The 21,703-nt window shown below is 40.8% G+C and overlaps 1 protein-coding gene across 1 annotated transcript in view; it reads right to left on the reverse strand.

The window, feature by feature from the left end:
- Nucleotides 1-63: 63 nt before the first annotated feature.
- Nucleotides 64-21,703, reverse strand: part of lingo3a (leucine rich repeat and Ig domain containing 3a) — a 36,763-nt gene continuing 15,123 nt past the window's right edge. Inside the window, exon 2 of the mRNA XM_034882272.1 lies at nucleotides 64-3,407. Coding sequence (XP_034738163.1) covers nucleotides 1,524-3,356 — 1,833 coding nt within the window. The 5' untranslated portion in view covers nucleotides 3,357-3,407 and the 3' untranslated portion in view covers nucleotides 64-1,523. The remainder of the gene's footprint in view (nucleotides 3,408-21,703) is intronic.

Consider the following 21,703-nt stretch of genomic DNA (forward strand, 5'->3'; position numbering starts at 1 on the left):
ACACACACACACACACACACACACACACACACACACACACATACACACACACACACACATCGAGCCCTTTGTATTGTAGTTGTGATGTCTTCTCTCTGGCTAAGTTTTATTATGACCTTTGTTCCAGTCTGCAAGTTTCTTTATCACAATTGCATTTTTCCCTGTGTGTCTCAAATACAGCGAGAACCAACTTAACTCCTTCCCTCACTGGTCAGCTTAAGCCTCTCAACTCTCACTTAGACAGCCAAAAACAGGCAAGTGAACGCCCTTCATGATCTGTTGTATGAACTCAAGGATGTGATGCGTGATAGGGTGGACTAGATAGCAATGATTTAAAAAAGAGACTTTATCAACAGAATTACAGTAGAACAGAAAGATCAGATTGATCACTCAACAGTACTATAAACAACCACAGGGATTTCAATATCAATGTTTACAAAATATATAATGCATCTTATACAGTATATATCCTACAATATAATCTATTCAACTTGAGATGAATGCACATCCCACTGTTCAATTTACAAATAATACACGTAATTCAAAGTAGGAAGCCAACATTGTACATGCGTTCATCTTTTTACACACAGTTCTTTTCTGATCAAGAGAGTCGTGTAATGTGTATATGTAAGGAATAAACAATGGAAAACCTAATCAGCAAGTGTGCATTCACATGTAATGATTTGTCACCAAACAAATGTGCATTTGGTCCTTTAAGTGTAGCTTATCATGTAGAGTCCTGTTTTTGTTTTAAACGGCTTTGATCAACTTGTAGTGGTATCCAATGAGAAGTCACTTCTCTCTACCACAGCATTGCACTGATATTGCATGGTGCTTTACGGTCAAAATGGCAGTGTTGCAGTCTCTTGGTGTGTATTGTATTCTGTAAAAACCCACCATCAGCAAAAAAAACAGCAACGCCTCTATATGTTTGTCACAATAGTGCTCTAAGTCCTGACTGTAAATACGTCTAAATATGCAGTATATAGCTGGAGCTATTCAAATACATATTGGCAACTCCTTGGCATTCATTGAGCACCACGCTAGTATAATGTATTCATGAGTTTGGAGATTGAATCACCTCAGATGGAGCAGAGAGGTGAAGTCCTTCAAAGATGAAGAGGACAGAGTTCACGGCAGGGAAGAAGGATGGAGTTGGCAAGAGATTTGTCGAGGTTAAAGACTGGTTGGACTCTCAGTGATTTTGTTGCTTGATCTTTTAACAGTCTACTCAAGACTTGGAGAGATCTTTAGACCTTTATAATCCAGGTTCCCTCTGCACAATAATGTGAACACACAACAAAGTAATATAAATATATCAAATCCATGCAGATTTCCCATTTTCTCATATATATAGTAGTGTTGATAACAAAATCTTGTCTCCTCTAAAAAATGTCCTCCTCTAAATAACGGGATTTAATGTATTGCTAGCACAAAAAGATCCACTCCAGTGCCTTTAGTGTTTGACTGCTTGTAAACAGTATCGAGGAAAGAATACCAATGAGAGAAAAAGATTCAAATTATTAAATCATTTTCATGTTGAACTTGCGGGCCCCACCCTGTCCTCCACTGGCAGCGGGTCCATCCACCTTTCTGAAGGAATATTCCACAGAGAAATTGTTCTTGTGCTGTCCTCTCCCTCGACTCCACACAAAGAGCAGAATGAAACAGAAGAGAACCACTCCCAGGAACATGATACAGCCCATAGCTGTGGATATAAGGATGGTCTTGAGGTCCAGAGTAAACTTTAGGAAGACTCTGGTGTCGTTTAGATTTGTGTCATTAAGGTCCCCAGCATAGTACGTGCGGTTTGCCATTAGGGCTGCATCTAGTGGCAGCCCACTGACTGTAAGTGTGGCAAAATAGGTGTCATTTCCACCAGCATTGCTGGCTATGCAGATGTAGGTACCACTGTCTGTTACCTGGGCGTACCGTATTTCTAATGTACCCTCTGGTAACACAGTTAGGCGGCCACTACTCTTTGTTGTGATGCGGCGGCGCTGAGGAGAGATCCAGAATATCACCGGCGTCGGCTCACCTTCTGCTTTGCAAATGAATGACACAACCTGCCCCTCCCGGGCAGTTACCTGCTGCAGCTTCCTGTTGCGGATTTTGGGCTTCTGGCAAGTAAAGTGATCAAAGAGAGCTGAGTCAGAGAAAGCGTTCAGAGCCCGTCCATGCACCTCGACGGGCGTCATACACACTGGGGAGGCATTTTCGAAATTGAGGGTCTTCCTGCGCTGAAGGATCCACAGCAAGCGGCAATCGCAGGCCAGAGGGTTCCCGTCCAAACGCAGAGTCTCCAGAGTGTTGACAGATTGAAACGCTCCCTCTTCCAGGGACACCAGGCCGTTAGTGGAGAGGTTAAGGAGGCTGATTTGCCTTAGGCCACCCAGCGCATATGGCTGCACTGCCACCAAATTTGTATTGACCAGATGCAGCTCCTTCAGCCTTACAAGGTCCCGCAGCGCCCAGGACTCCAATACAGAGATAGGGTTATAGGAGAGGTTGAGGCTGGTGAGGTGAGCTAGACTGCGTAGGGCAGAGGTGGGCACAGAGGTGATGTTAGTGTGAGTAATCGACAGCCAAGACAAGTTAAGACCCTGCAAGCTGTGAGGGGAAATGTGCTCCAAAAAGGGCCAGTGATCAATCTCGAGGCCCCTCAGGTTTCCCAGTTTACGGAAGTTCTGGTCTTCTAAGGTGGAGATACTGAGGTAGCGGAGACGTAGAGCCACCAGGTTGTGCAGGTAAGACAAAGACTGGCTGGACACAGAAGTCAAGTTGCACCTCTCAATGGTCAGCTCCCTCAGCCCAACCAGACCCAGAAAGGCCTTGTTGGAAATATAAACTAAATCATTGTCTCCAACTTCTAGGTTTTTTAGACTTTTTAGGTCTTGGAAAGTAAAGTCCAAAAGAATTACAATCTTATTCCCACTGAGGTCCAATGAAGTTAGATTGGAGAGACGTGAGAAAGCCCCCATGGGGACCAGTTTCAATTGGTTCCCCCTCAGTGAAAGCGACTGCAGGTTCTGGAGACTAGAAAAAGCATTTGGTTCCAGGACACTGATCATGTTCTCACTCAGGTCCAGCTTTTCAAGACGTGAATATGGAAGAAGGTCCCCATGCTCTACCCAGCGAAGTTTATTCCCACTTAGGTCCAGGGTCTTGGTGTCAAGTGGGATGCCATCTGGCAGTGCAGACAGGCGTCTACCATAACAGGAAACAGTCTTGAGTTTTGAAATGCACTCACAACGCTGTGGACATCCTTGACCCTGTGTGGGTAACACTGTGACCATCAGTAGCAAGAACAGGAAAGGCAGGAGCCAGCCAACATTCTGACCTAGGCTCACCTCCATGGCTCTCCTTTTAAGTGCTTTGTCCTGCTCCTGAATCACTGGGTCAGACACCTGAGAAAAGACAAAGAATGGGGAGAAGAAAAGGAAAGGGGGAGGGCAGAAAGGAGGCCACAAAAAATGAGAGAAAGAGACAGACAGTGAGACAAATTAATTAAACTCAATTAAGGAGCTATCAAACACTCTAAATGAGTGGAATTACTATTGTAAACTCTAAATGACCCGGCACAGCAGTGAAATTAAAGCTAGAGCTCAAAGACAATCCTCAAAGGACTATGTATTCACTTGTAACAGTATGATTTACAATGGGAAAATGTGCCTTGCAAGCAGTTCGGTATTAAAATCATATGCCAGTGCATAGACACAAAAATAGATATGAGTCAATTTGATATTGGGGGGCTGTTTTGCTCTCTAGCTAAAAGCATGCTTCATAAATGAAAACAGGAAAATTGAAAATCTACTGTATTCATAAGATCTCATGTGAGACTTCTTAAAATGCATGAAAAAGGAAAACAATTGCAGTCTCTCAAAAGACTTTAACAGCTAGTAGCACGGAAAAATGCATATAAATGGGCTTTTTATACAGTGTGAGGAAGCAGGATATTAACAAATAAACTCTCTGTAGGAGGAAATACCAGCATGTAAACAGGATGAATAAAATATGAACAACCCAATCACCAGAATGGTTCATATCCAGCCGCTGCGTCTTTGAGTCAATGCACGACAAAGTCAATCGCCATAGCAAAAGATACGACTCAGTGCATCACAATAGTTCAGGCCATCACATCATCTGCTAGGAGCCTGACCTGCCTATGGGTTTCAAATGACGGACATGGGCGCACACACACACACACACACACACACACACACACACACACACACACACACACACACACACACACACACACACACACACACACACACACACAATTCCAGCCCTCCGTCTGCTAGTGTATGTTGGCAGCAGAGTGGTAATCCCTTTATAAACCCAATGTGAAATCACCATTATTGAGTGGTGAGGCTGGCAGTGTTAAAACATATTGAAAGGCCACTGTGCACTGGGACAATAACTGGATCATACATCAAGCGATCCCCAAACTAAAATAAGTGCTACAATTGTCCTAAAACATAAAAACACTGGACACATACAACCCGTTTTCTGGCTACTGCCCATCATATACAACAGGAACAAATAACAAACACATTGATGTGACTGTTACAGTAAAGATAAAGAGCCAATGAATGAAACAAACTGTCCAACAGCTGATAGGCTTAAAATGAACCAAATTAAGTTAAGGACACAAAATATTAAATGGTCATATTGTTACAAACCCATAATTATTGTCAAAAAATAAAAATACACTGTGGTAGACAGCAATGCACGCTGCCAACACCCCCACACATGCATACGTGTGTCAGACATAGCAGCCTGACACATACACGTAGACTTTCACAGTAAGCACACACATTTTGTTTCACTCACTGTGGAAAAAGAAAAAGCCCTTCCTGCACCCAAAGGCATTCCTTGTGTTTTGGTTCATGCTCAATAAACGAAAAACATGACAGCTCAGACATTGGTAACTTTATCATTGCACTTCTTCAACAAAGTCGAAGCAGCAGAACCAGAAATGTCGTCTTTTTAATTCCACACATTCTTCTTCCTTGTTAAAACCTGCTGGATACATCATCCACAATGTAAGAATTAGAAGTCTGGATTAAATAACCCTACTTCTCACTTGATTTATTACCTCAGTAAAACATTTTCATCCTTAGAGTTTATGGACTCAATTTGCTAGTTTCAAGCCTTCTTCATTTTGAAAATTTTAGTCCCATTTATTTAAAATTGATGATGAAGCAGGGCATGCATTAAGGCATGGGTACACGCCCACCTGTCAATCCTTACAAGGTCTTACATATCCAAAGCACTGTTAAAATTTTTTTATTGTTTTAAAACTTTGACCCTCTCACTCTGTTTTCCCTTAATTAAAGCTAATCGGAACATTTTGGTTGCCGGTAACTTAAGGGAAAGGTTGCCAATTTTCAAGTTCCCTATTTACCCACTGGTGATACATCCATTATTTCTTTGTCTATGTGTGCGAGACTGTAAATATTCTACGTACAGCATTAACCTCTGTGATGTTTATGAACAATATCATATGTACAAATGCATGCATGTACACCTTAAGATGACATATGAAGGTTGTTAAGATATTTCTTAATATACAAAGTTTAAAACGTTGTTTGTCTGTTAACAGCAAGTGGCCAGTTACTGAAACAGTAACCACAAACTTCCTCCTCTTCCATCCAACACCCAATCCCCCACCCTAGATTTAAAGATGTCAGTCACATGGGGCAGTTTTTCAAACCCGTATCTGGTGCAAGTCCCTCACCAACAGCCCCCTGCCAGCTAATGCACCAACAGTCAACAGCAGGTCTCTCTACTGTATGCAAAATGATCCCCCCCCTACCCGTGGGCATCCATCCAGTGGGTTACTGTTACCTGGTAGTAAGGTAAATCATTAATAACTGTTGTAGTCTTTGATTACGCAGCAGGAATAGAACAATGCTGTTCCCTGTTAACCTTAGGAGAGCAGAGCTGCTGCTAACGGTAAACGAGTGGTTTCTTCTGAGAAAAGTGTGACTGAACACCATCTTTGCTCGTGTTGCATTTGAACTTTACTGCACATTAAAGTTCAGTTAGGTAAAAGCTTGTCCCAGAAGTAACAGGATGTTCAGCAGGCTGCAATGGACCCGCTGTGTCTTACAGGCAGAATCAAAATGCTGCTCTGATATAAACGGCAATGCTAGGTTCAGCATTGAAAGGACAGTACTGTAGCTGTGATAGATATGTTGTCATGACGATGGCTGCACCCCGCCCACCCCCCTCCATCTTCAATGCTGCTTCCTAGTGTCTTATTTTCTATAGTTGGCTAAACGCACCTGTCCACTAGACGCCCTCAGCGAGTTTCCCGCCTCCGTGCGCTGACCTTACCTGAATGTCTCATCAGCCACCTGCCTGCACAGCTGCTACTCATTTGATCATAAGCTCTTCAGAAAAAAATCGAGGTAGGTAGTTTTATGCATATCACAGGTAGTTAATATTGTCTAGTTGCTGTGGTACATGTTTTCTTGGCTGCTGCGTCTTGGTGTCTGCATTTAAGTCCTGCTTCCCGTCACACACACTGCCAAAAAACTGACAAAAGACAGACGACTATTGTCTGTCATTGTCAAACATGAATAATGTATAAAATCATTGTCAGTATATACTGTGTACACATTAGGCAAGGGGTCAGTTTTCTTTAGCTTATCATTTTGTTGCCAAGCAACATTTACACATCTAGTACTTTCTACCAGAACAACTGCCTGAAGTAATCTTCTATTCTGGACATGCCTCAATATTTATACACAAGAATGATTTTTTCTGTTGAGTGTCATTTATTAATTTGGGCATCTAAGCTGTTGACTGTAAAATTTTATACATAATGACTTTGTAAGGCCAAAGGGCTTAAAGAGACACTGCCCGCATCAGATAGTTTATTGTGGCCTTCAAGTGAATAAATGTTTAACATATTTCTTGATTAGAAGGCATAGAATAATATGATGTGGAGCTAGAAGGCTGATAGAGCTTTTTTAAAGCAGACATTTTGACTCGTCATTGTAGGACAAGCAGTAGGCAATTTGTATGGTGGCCAACAGGGGCAAACGCACTGCAACTTAAAGGTGCCCTGTCACACGTATTTCATTTCTTTGTGATAATGTCTAAAGTTTTACTATAGACTGTAAAAAATGCCTTGGTTACCATTCTAGCGTGGTATAGAAAGCCTGCAAGAAGACTCAGCTCGATTTGTGCTAGTTCTCATTCAAATTGAACGAGCTTAGCTGCTTGACTCTGATTGGCCAACAGCTATCCAATGAGAGCCTGACTATCAGCATCCTTTACCCAGCACAACTGGGGGAGCTCATGAATAGTAATGAGTTCAGGCAGCATGATGTCAGACTGACCAGCTTTTTGTAGTTGGCCCTCTGCTTAGTTCTTTTCAGTGACCAGAGCTGACAGAGGAGGTCGCAGTTAATTTTAAGAAAACATGCAAATAGACAAAACACAAGAAAATTAAGAAAACAACTTCATTAATTTGTAGGTTGTGGGAACACAAGACACAGACACCTCCTGATACAATATCATCACGACACTTACGCCGCGATATGATATTATTGCGATTTTAAACATATTGCAATATTCTGCGATATAGTGCAATTTGTAACCTTCAACTTCTAATTTTTCCACATTTTAAACGATGTTCCCAAAAAGAAACTTTGCCAACATCTGTTTTATCTAAAAAGATACAGTACATCTCTGTTTTTTCATCTCACTTACGTTGTACTGATGCAAAATAGAATTGTCGAGCAGACAAACTGACCAACACATACTGTCTATAACAAAAGATTTGTACTTGGAACCTGTTATTCGATACAGAAATCCTGTCTGTTGTTTTTTTTTGCTCCAAATTGAAAATTGATCCACAACATGAATACAGACTGAACACTTATTTTGTTGGTAACTGTTGTTGTATAATCACGATATAACACTTGTGGAGGCATGGCTAGACGTCAACGTTAAACACTGATGCAGTTTTAAATGTTTCATTACCACAAGTTTACAGACGTGTCTCCTGATTGAGTATCACTTGTGACTTGAGCCAAAACACCCACCCCAAACAAGAGAAACCGAATATCTCTCTTTTTTTTAATTTGCATGTTTTTTCTTAAATTGCAAGGCGTTTGCCCCTGTCGGCCACAACAGATTTGAGGGGCGATGCATGCCCCTGCCATCCCATTGTGAGTGAGATAAAATGAGTTGTTCATGGTGCGGTTGGCACTGCTTTATGTCCCAGTAAGCCATGACAGTGTGACAGTGAGCCAGAATGCACAATACCAGGAAGCTGATACTGAAAAAGCTACATTAAGCTAAATATAATTTAAACCTGTGCTTTTCCTAGTGCGACATGTCAAAAAGTCTTAAATATTACCAACACGTGGGACGTCCTCCACTAGGTACTGAAGAAAGAGACTCAAACTGGGCTGCCATGACAGTGAAAGACACAATGTGACCACAAATCAAAGATGGTTTCATGCTGTTGTCTGCTCTTGAGATGCTTGAAACTGCAGCTCACAATTAACATGTGATACAAAACTTTGGTGACATGTTTGCAACAAGGAACAAATCCATGAGGCCTGAAGCACCGAAATACTTAAAAGGGAATATCTGTGGCTTAATGAAAAAGCCACAGTACTGTCTTATGGCTTCAGTGAAAGATGTTCTGGTGCGGAAGCCAGCTATGATTTCCATCTAACATGAAACCTGAACATGAATAATGTAATTTGATTGAAAAACAGCTTAATATCTTTTCTTTTTAAATCACTCCAGCGCACTGGAATAAACCACTGCCTCATAAAACAGTCAGATTACAATATTTAGTACACGTCTGGGTAATGGCATATGCGCGCAGTGATTGCAGTCTTTAGTCAGGAGCTGATCAAAACAACTGGGAATATGATGTTATTAAAATTTCATTAAAGAGAGGTGCTGTTGTTGATGCCTACTTTATCATGATGTCGTACAGTAAATAACTGCTGCTCATTCAAACAGGTGAATGGCAAGTTGTAAGTTTCAATATCTTACATGTCCCTGAATGTCCCGTCTCGTCCAGATGAAACTTTAGTTAAACCAAAGGGCATTCTTGAGCCTATCTTTAACCTAAGCCATGTTTGTATTTAGTTCATGTTTAATCTTCACTATTAAACACTAAGTTCAGAATAAATATGAATTGAAAGGTCACCTTTAAAGCACAGATCAATATTGATGGATATTGTGATCTTATTGGGTCCACCACTTTGGTTCAACGTTTGGAGGGATTGCCACGACATTTTTACAGACATTCCTGGTTCCTATCCTTATACTTTTGGTGACATTTGTTTTAGGTGAATTGACTCAACAACTGCTTGATCAAACTATTGGAATTTATCGCCCACTGCAGAGCCCTACTGTCCTGGGACGTGCACAAACCATGCCATTTTGTAGTGTTTCCAGTCAAATACTGTTAATTAAATGGCTTTGTTCGTTTCTGACATTGTGCTACAAAGTTAAAAATTAGAACTGATTGAGCAATTGCTTCTTTGTTACAGTTGAAGTCTAATCGTTTAGTTACTTAAGTGGTAACCAATCATCTAAGAATTGTAGTCATCCACTTCTCCTCAGGTTTTCAGGTGTCTGTTCTTTGCAGCCTGAGTCTGTAAAGTGCAGATGGCAGAGTGGATGACCTGGTATTCCTGTGCTCTCCGACCACAGCCCAATTACCATACAAAACACAGCGTATACCCAGTGAATTTCAGCTAGAAAAGTGCAGGTTAGATAGCAACACAGCCAGATTTAGACAGTAAAGTGGTCTGTGAAGCTGTAGGGCCACGGAGTGAAGTGAAATGTTCTGCCACCTCTCTACCCCCATCTTCCCCTCACCACCTCGCCCTGCACAAAACGCTACTACATCATTTATTTCTGAAACTCCCTTTAATCCAGCCTTGCCTCCTCTTCAGCCTCTTTTTGTAAAAACAGAAGCCATAAGGGGCTTGAAAGACAGCCAATTACGTTAATGGGCCTTATGCAAACGCTGTCCTTGTCAGCTATTTAAAATAAAAGACTGTGAGGCCCCACCATGTTTTAACATGAGGACATTAGAATGTGATCAGACAGAGGGCACTGCTGATGCTCGGCCAAAACGTACACCTCAAACAAGCCCATATAAAATGTGTGCGTGTGACTGGAGACAAGACATTTAAATGCATTAGACTGGGCATGGTGTGCAAAATCAGTGCTATGTGTGTCTTAGCTCACATTTTGATTGTTGTTAAAGGATAAGAAAGTCATATTCTACATTTTGAAAGAAACCAACAATGAGATGACCAAAACCTACATTGCAATACTTTATGAATTCCCCTGTGTCTGTGTCTCTCAGCCCAAAGGCAATTTTTTTCTACTGAAGCTATCACATAATGCAAATATACTTCAATTTCTGTATTTTTTAGCAAACATTAATCAAACAGGAGGAAATGGGGACTATTTTTAGCCAAGGACTATTACACATTTGGTGCTTGAGTGAGTGTTTCCGGCAGCTGGACGGTGAATTTGGGATGGACTCAAAATAAACTACTGTGCCCCTCGTTAATTGCAATGGAGCAACATGTCAGCCAGTTCAACATTGTGGCTGATTGATGTGTTTTTAATAGTTTGTGGATAACAATGGAGGGTTAGGGTCTATGGCATTTATTTGGCTTTGGACACACAGAAAAGCCTTGGCTATAGCTATATCTATATCTATAGATATAGATATAGATATATATATCTATATATATCTATCTATCTATCTATAAATACACATCTACATGTGAATATGTGTGTTTTTGTGTGTTATTTGTAGCAAGAAAGGGCCAAAGGGTCTTGAAGAATCAACAGCAGCAAAACAGAGGGTGAAACTGCCAGACTGATATGCATGATGCAGGTGTAGGACACAGCTGACAAATGAGCAGGAAGCGTGTTTGAGAGTGTGTAGGCGTAGCCAAGCGCTCTCCAGAAAGGCACACAGGCCGAGGCGTAACATCCACAAAAGCTCCTCAAATGGCTGCTCACACTGATTACAACCATGCCCACTCTCTGCGCTTTACATAAGAGAAAAAAACTGTGTGTGTGTGTGTGTGTATCTGTGTGTGTAGAAATGGGAAGTAACAAAGTACAAATACTTGTACGAGACTCGAGATTCTGTGTGTGCGTCCTTGAGAACTGTAAGTCGTATAACGTATGTTGTTCATTTAAGCCTGTTGTGTTGGTCTACAGTTGCTGCACAATTAAAGTAAGTTAGCTAGTGATTTTGTTGTTTGTGTTCTTCAACTGTTTGTTGTTCACCATATTCAATCTAATTGGATGGGAATTGTCCATTGCATTTGACGCACCACTAAGACGGCTCAACATATTTTGCCGCCTTCTGCATTCATTCGCAGCAAATCATTGCAGCTTTATGGCGCCAACGTTAGCACATAGCATGGACGGCAACATGATTGAAAATAAGGAAAACAGAGATCACAGCGATTCAACAGACAAGCAGCAAGACATTCCCAATCATCATTGATCTTATCTGAGAAAGATGTTTGAGACAGTAGGCATCAAGAATGACTCCTGGCCAATGTGCTGGGGAACTCAAATGTTGGTTTAGTATTTAGTATGTAGTATCTGTGAATTCTCACAGAATCACAACTGAATTCATATCTTGCTACTCAGTCCAAATCTTATTAACCTTGAGTCCCAGTATCTGTCACAATTATCATATACACTATGTGATGTTTTAGGCCTATTGGCAGACATCCATTTAAAATGTAGCCAATGGCATATAAAGAATAAAGAGCCTTTTTTTCATGTCCACTGAAGTTTCTCAGTGTGTACTCTACTAACATTCATGTGGTCCAAGTAGCTTTGCATAAAAAATGGTCGTCATTCGCTAGGTTACTTTTAACTTTATACTTTAAGTACATTTTCAAGCCTGTACTTTGTTACTTTTACTAGAGTAAAGAAGTTAGATCAGTACTTCTACCAGAGTATTTTGTACTTCTACTTGAGTACGAGAAGTGAGTACTTTGTGTGTGTGTGTATGGGTATTTGTATGTGTGTGTGTTGCCACGAGAGAAAAACACATTACTCATGTACACTGAGGAAAACCATCATCAGTGTCCATCAATCTGTGTAGGGAGACCCTGAATACCCTGGTAGTACATGGTCTATTACACACACTCACGCTCACCTGATGACAGAAAAAGGCAGAGGGAGAAAAGACTGAGTTGCTTGTTCTCTTTTATAACCCTGTAACTTCCACCTTGCAGTCTGGTGATGGATTGTTAGTACTGTCAGGGCCATGCCACCCACCACAGGCAAGGACACCCAGTCGCTGGGTGGAGAATACAAAGCCGGGGTTGCTGGTGGGGACTATGAGCATATGCATGCATGGGTGCATTTACATGGCTATATATACAGTATGTGTAGTGTAACGTGTATGAAGTATTTGACCTACAGCCGTTGACACTGAGGTGACAGGCGAAGTCAGAAGAAGATGGATGAGGGGCGTCTTTTGAAAACAGTTCACTTATTGAATGTGGTTTTGTCCTCCGGGCCTCCATAATCAAACTGCAGCATGCAGTTAACTGATCAAATATGTTGGACAGTTTCATGATGACACCATTGTAATGCATACAGATTCATAAGAAACACTATTTAAAAAAGGGCCAAATGGGATTTTAATTATAATAATGGATTATAGTGAGATTGGTAAATTGCACTTCTGTACTATTCAAAGCATGAACATTGAAACCAAAGGACACAAAGGGGTGATTAAGAATGTGTCTTGCCATGTGCCATGAATGTTTAATGAGAACGGTTTCAGGGTTTATGGACGTGAAGGCATCTACGAATAGCAGCTAAATAATTGAAGATGCTACCCTGCATGGCCATGTCCCACTGACATGGAGACTTTGACCTTACCTGGAGCGACAACAGCCCCATATCCAAAGACATAGAGCGACAAACACTTGATACTCTCATATCACTGACAAGAGCACTGATAAACATCATGGACCTACAAGACTCGTGGCAGATTAAACACCTAAGTCATATGATAAGGTTTTGGATTCTCCACTTCATATGCGTTAACTTTTGTGCTACATTTTAGTTTTAACCAAGAAAAAAATATATAATTGTATATGTGACACATCCTGCCTCTCTCAGTCCAATGTATTCAAGCAACTACAAAGGCACGTTAAAGGCACGTTAGCTGCCAAATATCTCAATAATCTGCATTATGTTCTAAAAATAACATCTATGCTATTGGGATCACTAATCACAATGTGAATGCGTGTTACAAGGGCAATGTAGATATTACTGTCCATTCTTTTAAATACTTAAAAGACTCATAACAGGTTTGGTTTTTTCCTTATTAACATCACTTGAATGCAGCAAAGTGCTTTAAAATCAAATCAGATTATCTGTTTGTCGGATTCTGGGGATGAATTGTTCTTGAGTTACTGTGTTTACAATCAAATTATTATGCAACATGCCAGAAGAATCTGTAGTGTACATCTCTTTCTTTCTTTCAAATACAACTTTTCAAATTAAGTGTAAAGTAGCCTTCACTTAAATGTATTCTGTTTTTGTTAATTTGTTTTCGGTTTGTTACTGAATATATGCATATTTCAATCTGCTTCTTTGCAAAGGTTGTGTATCTCAGAAAAAATGTTTTATTTAGTATCAGCTTGAGTAAGACTGAATCCGATTGATACCAGTTCCAATTGCAAGATATCCTTGGATCAATAAAAAAGGACATTCCGCTAGAATAGGTCTTAATTAAATCACACCAGTAAATTTCGGGTTCATAGAAGAGAAGGCGCTTGACCCACTATCCAGTATTTCCACTCATCAATCATACAGAGGCAAATTTATTACAAAGGATACAAGTTTTGCCAATAACTGTAACCACAATATGCAATGCATCTTAAAGATGTGCTCCCCATCTAGGACGTATAAGAGATCAATAAACTAAGTAACATCCACACAGTAAATGGCAGAGGAGATGGTGGGAACAATAAAACAGAAATTCTAACACTTCAACACAAAAGTGTTGAAATGTTAAAATTATCATGTCTCCTTATGCAAATATACTGTTGGTGGAACTTAAATAAGTTACTGCTATAATAATAATAATAATAATGATAATAATGATGATGATGATTTTTCCCAATATTCTTATGTTTGTCCAAATATTTGGAATAAAATCTTCTAAATATTGACATATTATAAAACCCATTTTTTTTATTAAAAAAATCTTCCAATATGCGTAATGTGAAAGGACGTCCAGGTTGGGCTGCAGAGCCTTACTAACTCACTATCATGACAGGGTCCGACCTGGCTTCTTTTTTATCAATTTGTACAGTTTGTACAGCAATATCATAGCTGAAGGTTGAAACTAATATTGAGGTTTCCATACAAACACTCCCACCTAATCTGAACCCTCCAAGCTCGGTCAGTTTGAGTTAACACAAAGGGATTGGCAGCTCATAAGAACATTTCGTTTGAGGGGCCACAGGCCTTCACTGTAATGCAGGGTGACACATAGTCGCCCCGGTCACATTTACACACTCTGAACCCTGAGCAGTGTTTGGACACACAAGCTAACACACTTTCATTAGCAATGTTCTGTTACAGTAATTCATTACAGTGTGTGCTTCGTCAATTTAGGCCAAATACATCAGTGATGGATTTATTTATCCTGGGCTTTTTTATTTCTTGTGCTTGTGGATAGCACTTCTACAGCAAGAAGGTTCTTGGTTCAAATCCAGGTTGTTCCGGGCCTTTCTGTGTGGAGTTTGTATGTTCTCCCCCGTTGAAAGTTACTTTGCATGGGTTTCCTCTGGGTGCTCTGGTTTCTTCCCACCGTAAAATAATAATAATGTAATGTAAATTCCTCTTGCGGGATTAATAAAGTATACATTGTTAAAGACAGATGAAAGATTGAAAATTAGCCGAATGGCTAACACTGGCGCATTTCCAGAAATGTTGTTTAATGTGCATTGACCTAATGAAATAAATAAATCTATCATTTCAAGGCCTCATGAGACTTGCAAGCTCACAGTGAATAGACTAATGATGATTAAAAAAAATCTAATAGTCATTAATAATACATATTAAATGTTTGATATTTTAGCATTAAATGCTTTCCGTTAAGTCAGTAACAGTTATTTCTCTTATGAGAGAAATGACTGTTGACTTAATAAGAGAAAATATTGATTCCTCTTTTGATAAAAGAACAAATATCCCTTAAAAGGTCCAATATGTAATACTGATAGCTAGTGTTTCACACTGGCTATTGCAGTGTAAATTCAAAGCACTGAAGAGAGTTGTGTCCCACGGCCCCTCCTCCCTAGCGGCGAAGTTTACGGGGGTTGCCAGGTTGTGAACGTCCCACAATGTCAATGTCAGCTAGATGCTAGTCTTGCATTGCCATTGAAAGCCTATGCTCTCAACGAGCTCTGTACCCGGCTGATAGGCACCTTTGATCGGCTAAACGTCACAACAACGACCGCTAAAAAGGACTGCGACCTTGCGGAGCTATGTTCCCCACAGACAGCCACCCTTTCTCCTGCTTAATGTCACTGAAACAGCCGTTGTACCCAGGTCTCAGTCACAGCCTTTACGTTTTCATTTTATACTTTCAATCCTTTAAAAAGTTTCTGGGTCACTTCTTTTAAATGGCAGTGATGTAATTTTGGCACTAAACCTTTGCTTTTGGACAGGACGCTGGCAGCATATCTACAATATCCCTATATGACACATTAAGGAAACATTTCAAGAGTTTTATGTTCTCAGCAAGGTTTTTCCAAGGTTAATTGTTCAGTTGAAATCAACCACAACTTATAACGTACTGATGTTATACTCTGCAGGCAGATTTGTACCATTCAAAATGCATTTAAAACATCCATTTCTCTTTCATCTTTTGCAACTGCGAAGATAGCCCTAACCAATCACTGACATGACAAGTTTATATAAAGAGACACATGCCTTGGGAACATAGGACCTTGGAAACATAAGACCCTGGGAACATAGGACCCTGGAAACATAGGACCCTGGAAAGATAGGACCCTGGAAACATAGGAACCTAGGAACAATAGGAACCTGGTAACATAGGACCCTGGGAACTTAGGACCCTGGGAACATAGGACCCTGGAAACATAGGACCCTGGGAACATAGGACCCTGGAAACATAGGACCCTGGAAACATAGGACCCTGGAAACATAGGAACCTAGGAACAATAGGAACCTGGTAACATAGGACCCTGGGAACATAGGACCCTGGAAACATAGGAACAATAGGAACCTGGAAACATAGGAACCTCTGAACATAGGAACCTGGAAACATAGGACCTTGGAAATATAGGACCCTGGGAACATATGACCTTGGAAACATAGGGCCCTGGGAACCACCAGTCATCCACCAGTATGGCTTTTCAGCCAGCTCACTACTGGCAGCTAGCATATTAAATGTCCATCCTCTCTTTAAGCGCCCGTGATCAGAGTTTGTCAGTCCCCCTCCCTAGGCAGCCTCGCAGGCTACTTACACAACGTCAACAGGGATGAGAAGTGACAGACCACCAGGACAGAGAGGACATAATTGAGGGAATTGGTAGGGCGGATGGATTGTTTGTGCTCAGTGAACAGATTAAAATGTCCATTTGTTCTCGACCAAATCTTGTGGGGGTGTTTTTAAGAAGAAGAAAAATAGAATTGGTCATTAGGTCACTGGCATGATTGTGTCTGGCAGTAACTTAGTAAATTGATCGAATTATAACCCAATTCAGTTTGAAGGCATCAGGGGCCATTAAACTGTGAGATCTGTGTCCTTGAATTGTAATGACCTGGAAACATCCATTACTCTGTCACTCTCATAAGTTAGAGTAAATGGCTGGTTGTCAAATCCTCTATCTTGACTACTTAGGTATGCATGGCACCTGTTCAACCTATTACAACTGTATTTACTCTTTTCTTTCAATTATGCTGGTGAAATTGAAAACTGGGGACAATTTAACTCTTTCCCAATTAGTTTATACACAGTAGACCGAAATAATGACAATTCATCATCTGACATCAATGTGTATTGCAAACTAAACAGCTACTGGGTAATTTTGCACCCAGTTATCTCATTTAAAATTAAGTCAGAAGTAATAAATCAAAAAGCAAACTCCACACTCACACCTAGCGATTTTCCAGCCAAGCATAAATACAACCTCAGGTCAAAGAAGAATCATTTTTCCAAATTCAAATGACCTGCAACTATTTCAGCAGCCAACTGTAAGTCCCATTAACAAAAAGGAGTCCTGAATGTGACATCATTTCTCCCGTAAATACACAGCAACTACAGCTGTTTATCGCTAACAGAGAAACAGTTTGAGGTTTTGACTTAGATTTATGGCATAGAGACACGAACCAGAAAGACAAAGTCATCAAAAGGTGGAGGTGAGTGTGATCAGTATCTCGGTTGGCATCTATTTCCCGCCTGGCTGGCCTGTCAACTGTGTCACTAGCCATCCCTTCAGCCCAGGCTCTTTCCATGCCAATTGGCTCGACTCTCCGTCACTCTCACACTTGCTGCCATATCCAGAGAGACAGAGACGGGGCCATATTAGGCCGGCATCACACATCACACGCTTATAGTCCTTTCGCACTTCCCATCATCCCACACACACAGATTTATGCCTTCCAATTTACACATGAAAATAGATAAATGCACAGAGAAGAGAAACAGACAGACAGGCATACTTATTTAAACACACACACATGCACACACTGTCCTTAATCTGCAGAGGAACGTGTGTGAGTTGTATATGAAAAGGTTAGTGTCTTGGGAACACTGACCTTTAGACAAATCCTTTTGTTTACCAACTTCTCTGGATGGAGAGAAGCTAAATATCAAGGTATAACGGAGGAGGCGATAAACAGAGTATTACATTTCAAGTACAGTGTAAAAGTCAAAACTATGATTCTATATTCTGACTCCAACACTTTTCCTTGTCCTTTTTCAGCCCCTCAAGGTTGAAAGACTTGTGGAAGCATCATAAGCCTAAATATGCTGGAGCTTGCTCTAATCCTTCTTGAAACCTGCAGGCTCTCCATGTCCTTCTCATTGGCTTCATTAAAAAGATCCCTGTCCTTTCTACTTCCCTTTCACGGCCTGCTTCCCACTCATCAACATAGCCAATTTAAACCGGTTATCTGGAGTCAACGAGTATCGGAGAGGGGCCTCACGACACCTTCCTCTTCCTTCCAGAGGAAGGGTGAGAAATGTTACCTACGCGTAAGAAACAATGCCACTCACGCAGGACTCAAATGTTCATTGTATAACTATAAAGTGCATCCATAGAGAAACAGTTCTCAAACTTTTTACATGATTTTTGAGGTTAGAGTTTCAGGCGGCAATCCAATATTGCCCTCGAGGTCTCTTGAGGAAGACGTCTGACTAGCGGAGCGAGCCAGCAAGCCAGCGAGGGGCGCGGAGTGCAAATTGAAAGTAATCCTCAGGCCTGGCCAGCGGTGCTGCTGGATTCGCATCTATTCATAATTCATCACTCGACAGCAGTGAGGTGGAGAAAGTTCTGGCTGTGTAATAAACCAGGAAGAGACATCTTTGAAAGGCACTGATGGAATCAGGCAGATCAGCCTCTACGCTGAAGGTCCCAGGTGAAAACAGCACTTGTTATAAGCAGGATGACAGACGGAGCGGATAGCTGGAAGTCTGCGTATGTCACATCATATTAGATCCTACAGCTGTCCATCCACCCTGTTCCAGAGATTAGCTGACTGAGCCACTGTCCGTCTAACATGAACTGTCAAAAGCCTAATTAGACAGCATCCAAGCATGGCTAGCAAAGACTTTCATAACCGAGACACCAGTTTTCCTCCAATTGGAGCCATTTAAACTTTCAACCGCATGACCTCAAGGGAGTCAAACTGCTCAGCCCTCCAGCAAGTGCATTCACCAAACCAAAGAAACAGGGATAACTAACTACTAAAGCTTGAACCTGTAGTACCTATTTTTTTGGGCCATTTGGGCGCAGGGGAAACAAGCTGTAAGCATACAACAATTACATAATACCTTATCTTATGTAAACTCATCACCTTTTAAGTTGATATGGCGACACAAAGCAACATCAGTATTCATTACGTCATGTTTTTGGTTAGGTTTGTCAGTTTTTTTTGGTTTCTTGGTTTCTTCGTCTGCCAGCAGGGTTAGAGAAAAACTACTGGTCCGATTTTCATGAAACTTAGTGGAAGGATGTAGCATGGGTCATATGAACAAGAATCTGAGTCCCGGGGCGGATACATACATTATTTTCCACTTTTTTTTAACATTGCAAGATAGGACGTTTTGACATATTCATGTGCCGGAATAATTGGAAAAATTTGTTCCCGGGATTGTGAGATAGAGCGTGCATTGGCGGAGGTCTGTAGCTATTAAATGTAATTAAATATATTAATTATAGCACCTTTATCATTTGCTCCCTTGTAAACCCAGCACGACGGTCTTGACCTATAATGTCCGAGAAATGCCACTTTGTTTGTAGCTGTAACAAATTCAAAGAAACAAATCAATTTACTTATTATATTTGAAAGGAGATCTGAAGCATGAACATAACTGTTAAAAATGTAACAACGGCAAACAGGAAGTCCATTAACAGATTGATAGTGACAGCTTTGGATGACATCTACAGTCATTCAAGACGACTGATGATGACAGACAAGATGACAGCTCACGGACCACACTCACTAAGCTCAACTCAATGTGAAAGTTGAAAGAAGTTCAGGAATGAAGACAAAACTTCACACACACAAAAAGTGGACAGGTTTAAGGGCTGTGATTTGCTGCAGAGGCTTTTCACCTTCAACGCACATGTTCACAAGTACCCAAGTTCACCGAAATGCTGAAACACGCGCAGCTTGTCTAGGGACAACACGTACTGATACTGTGGAGGTGACTTTGGTTGTCGGGGATATTGGCCGGCCCTGCAACAGAGTGGCCACCCATAGTTATGACACCAGAGTGACCTGAAGGTAAGCAGTAAACAAAGAACGTGAAGAAAGGGAAAGCGGAGGATGTATAAAGGATGGAGCCCAAGGTGGAGGAGGCAAAATGAGATGGGGTACTCCAGCACAATTGCCAGCAGGGCTCAAGATTTAAAAACAATAGTTTGACATTTTGGGAAATACGCTTATTCACTTTCTTGATTATCTAAGAAGATTAAAACCATTGTTAGGTCTGTAGTGTAAATAACAAGCTAAACCAAGCAGCCGGATAGTAGAGCTGCTCGATTTTGGGAAAAATCATAATCACGATTATTTTGGTCAATATTGAAATCACGATTATGTAACACGATTATTTCACATGACTTTGGAAACGTGTTGCATTTATGAAAAAGACACCTTCCAACAATTCTTAAAACATTAAGACATTTATTGTACTTTTTGAACTATTAAAATAAATATAAATATAAATTTCAAATCAAAGTATAAAGTATTTATTCCCTGTATTAACTTCCACAATCTCTTTAAAACAAGTAGGGAACATTTTGGCAAAATATAAACAAATTCCAGCAACTCAATCCACGAATATAAAAGGCTGGCCCATCATCAGGCCCCAGCATTAACAGCAAATAAGTTAACTAAAGACAACAAAATTATTTAAGTCACCATGTTAGTAGGGTTGCTAATAGTAGGATTGTATTGACCATTTTCTTGAACCCAGAGTTGTCAACTGTGCTAGTGGGGCGCATGTCTTTTGCTAAATAATAGGCAACAGACTCGGTTATTAGTTTGTGCCTTTCCGAATTCATACGGATAAGGAGTTGCGCTGTACAGTGTGTTTTTTATGGATGTCTGGGTTATGGAGGATGTTGAGGGAGCGGATTGCCGTTTCTGTTTCTTTATTAAATTGTCATAAGTCACTCTGTGTTTAATTTTCAAGTGGTTAAACAAATTCGTGGTGTTCCCTTTACTTGCAGCCACTACCATGTAGCAAATCTTGAACGTAGCATGTTTCTTCTTGTCGTTGGATTCCTCGAAGCCAAACTGTTCCCAGACAATGGAGTTGGTTTTGCCCTTTTTTGCTTAAGTTTTTAAATTCCACCGGTTAACATGCACGCAACCTGCCTCCCTGACAGTGTAGGCTGAAAGCGTTTGAATTCGGGAGGGGCGGATGTGCGCATGACGTGTGTGCGCGCGCGCTATTCAGAACACACAAGGAAATTACAAAACAGTACATGGCAAAATAATCGTTTTTACTCGATTGTACTATTTTGGTAATCGTTGGGAGCCGAAATCGAAACCGAATCCGAAATTCAATTAATTGCACAGCGCTACCGGATAGACTGGAGGACTGCGAACAAATGAAAAACAACTAGCTTGGCTCTGTCTAATAGTACCTCTAAAGCTCCCTAATTAACACATTATGTCTGGTTTGTTTAAAATATAAAAAGTGTATAAACGACCCTTTGTGGTTTTACAGTGGTTTAGGTGCTGGATAGTCATGCACTGCTAGACCTTTCTCCGCAGCGCTTTGGGGGAGAGTGTGGCTAGAAAAACGTGCTCTGCTTTTATTGGCATTTCTTTAAACCAATCACAGTAGTCTTGAGCAGCGCTAGGCGCCGGACGGAGCCCCGGTTCCTCAACAAAATAGCCCCGGAAAAGAACTTGTTTTGATGGAACGTGTGTACTT

The sequence above is a fragment of the Etheostoma cragini genome, chromosome 9 (assembly GCF_013103735.1).
Source record: "Etheostoma cragini isolate CJK2018 chromosome 9, CSU_Ecrag_1.0, whole genome shotgun sequence".
Lineage (NCBI taxonomy): Eukaryota > Metazoa > Chordata > Actinopteri > Perciformes > Percidae > Etheostoma > Etheostoma cragini.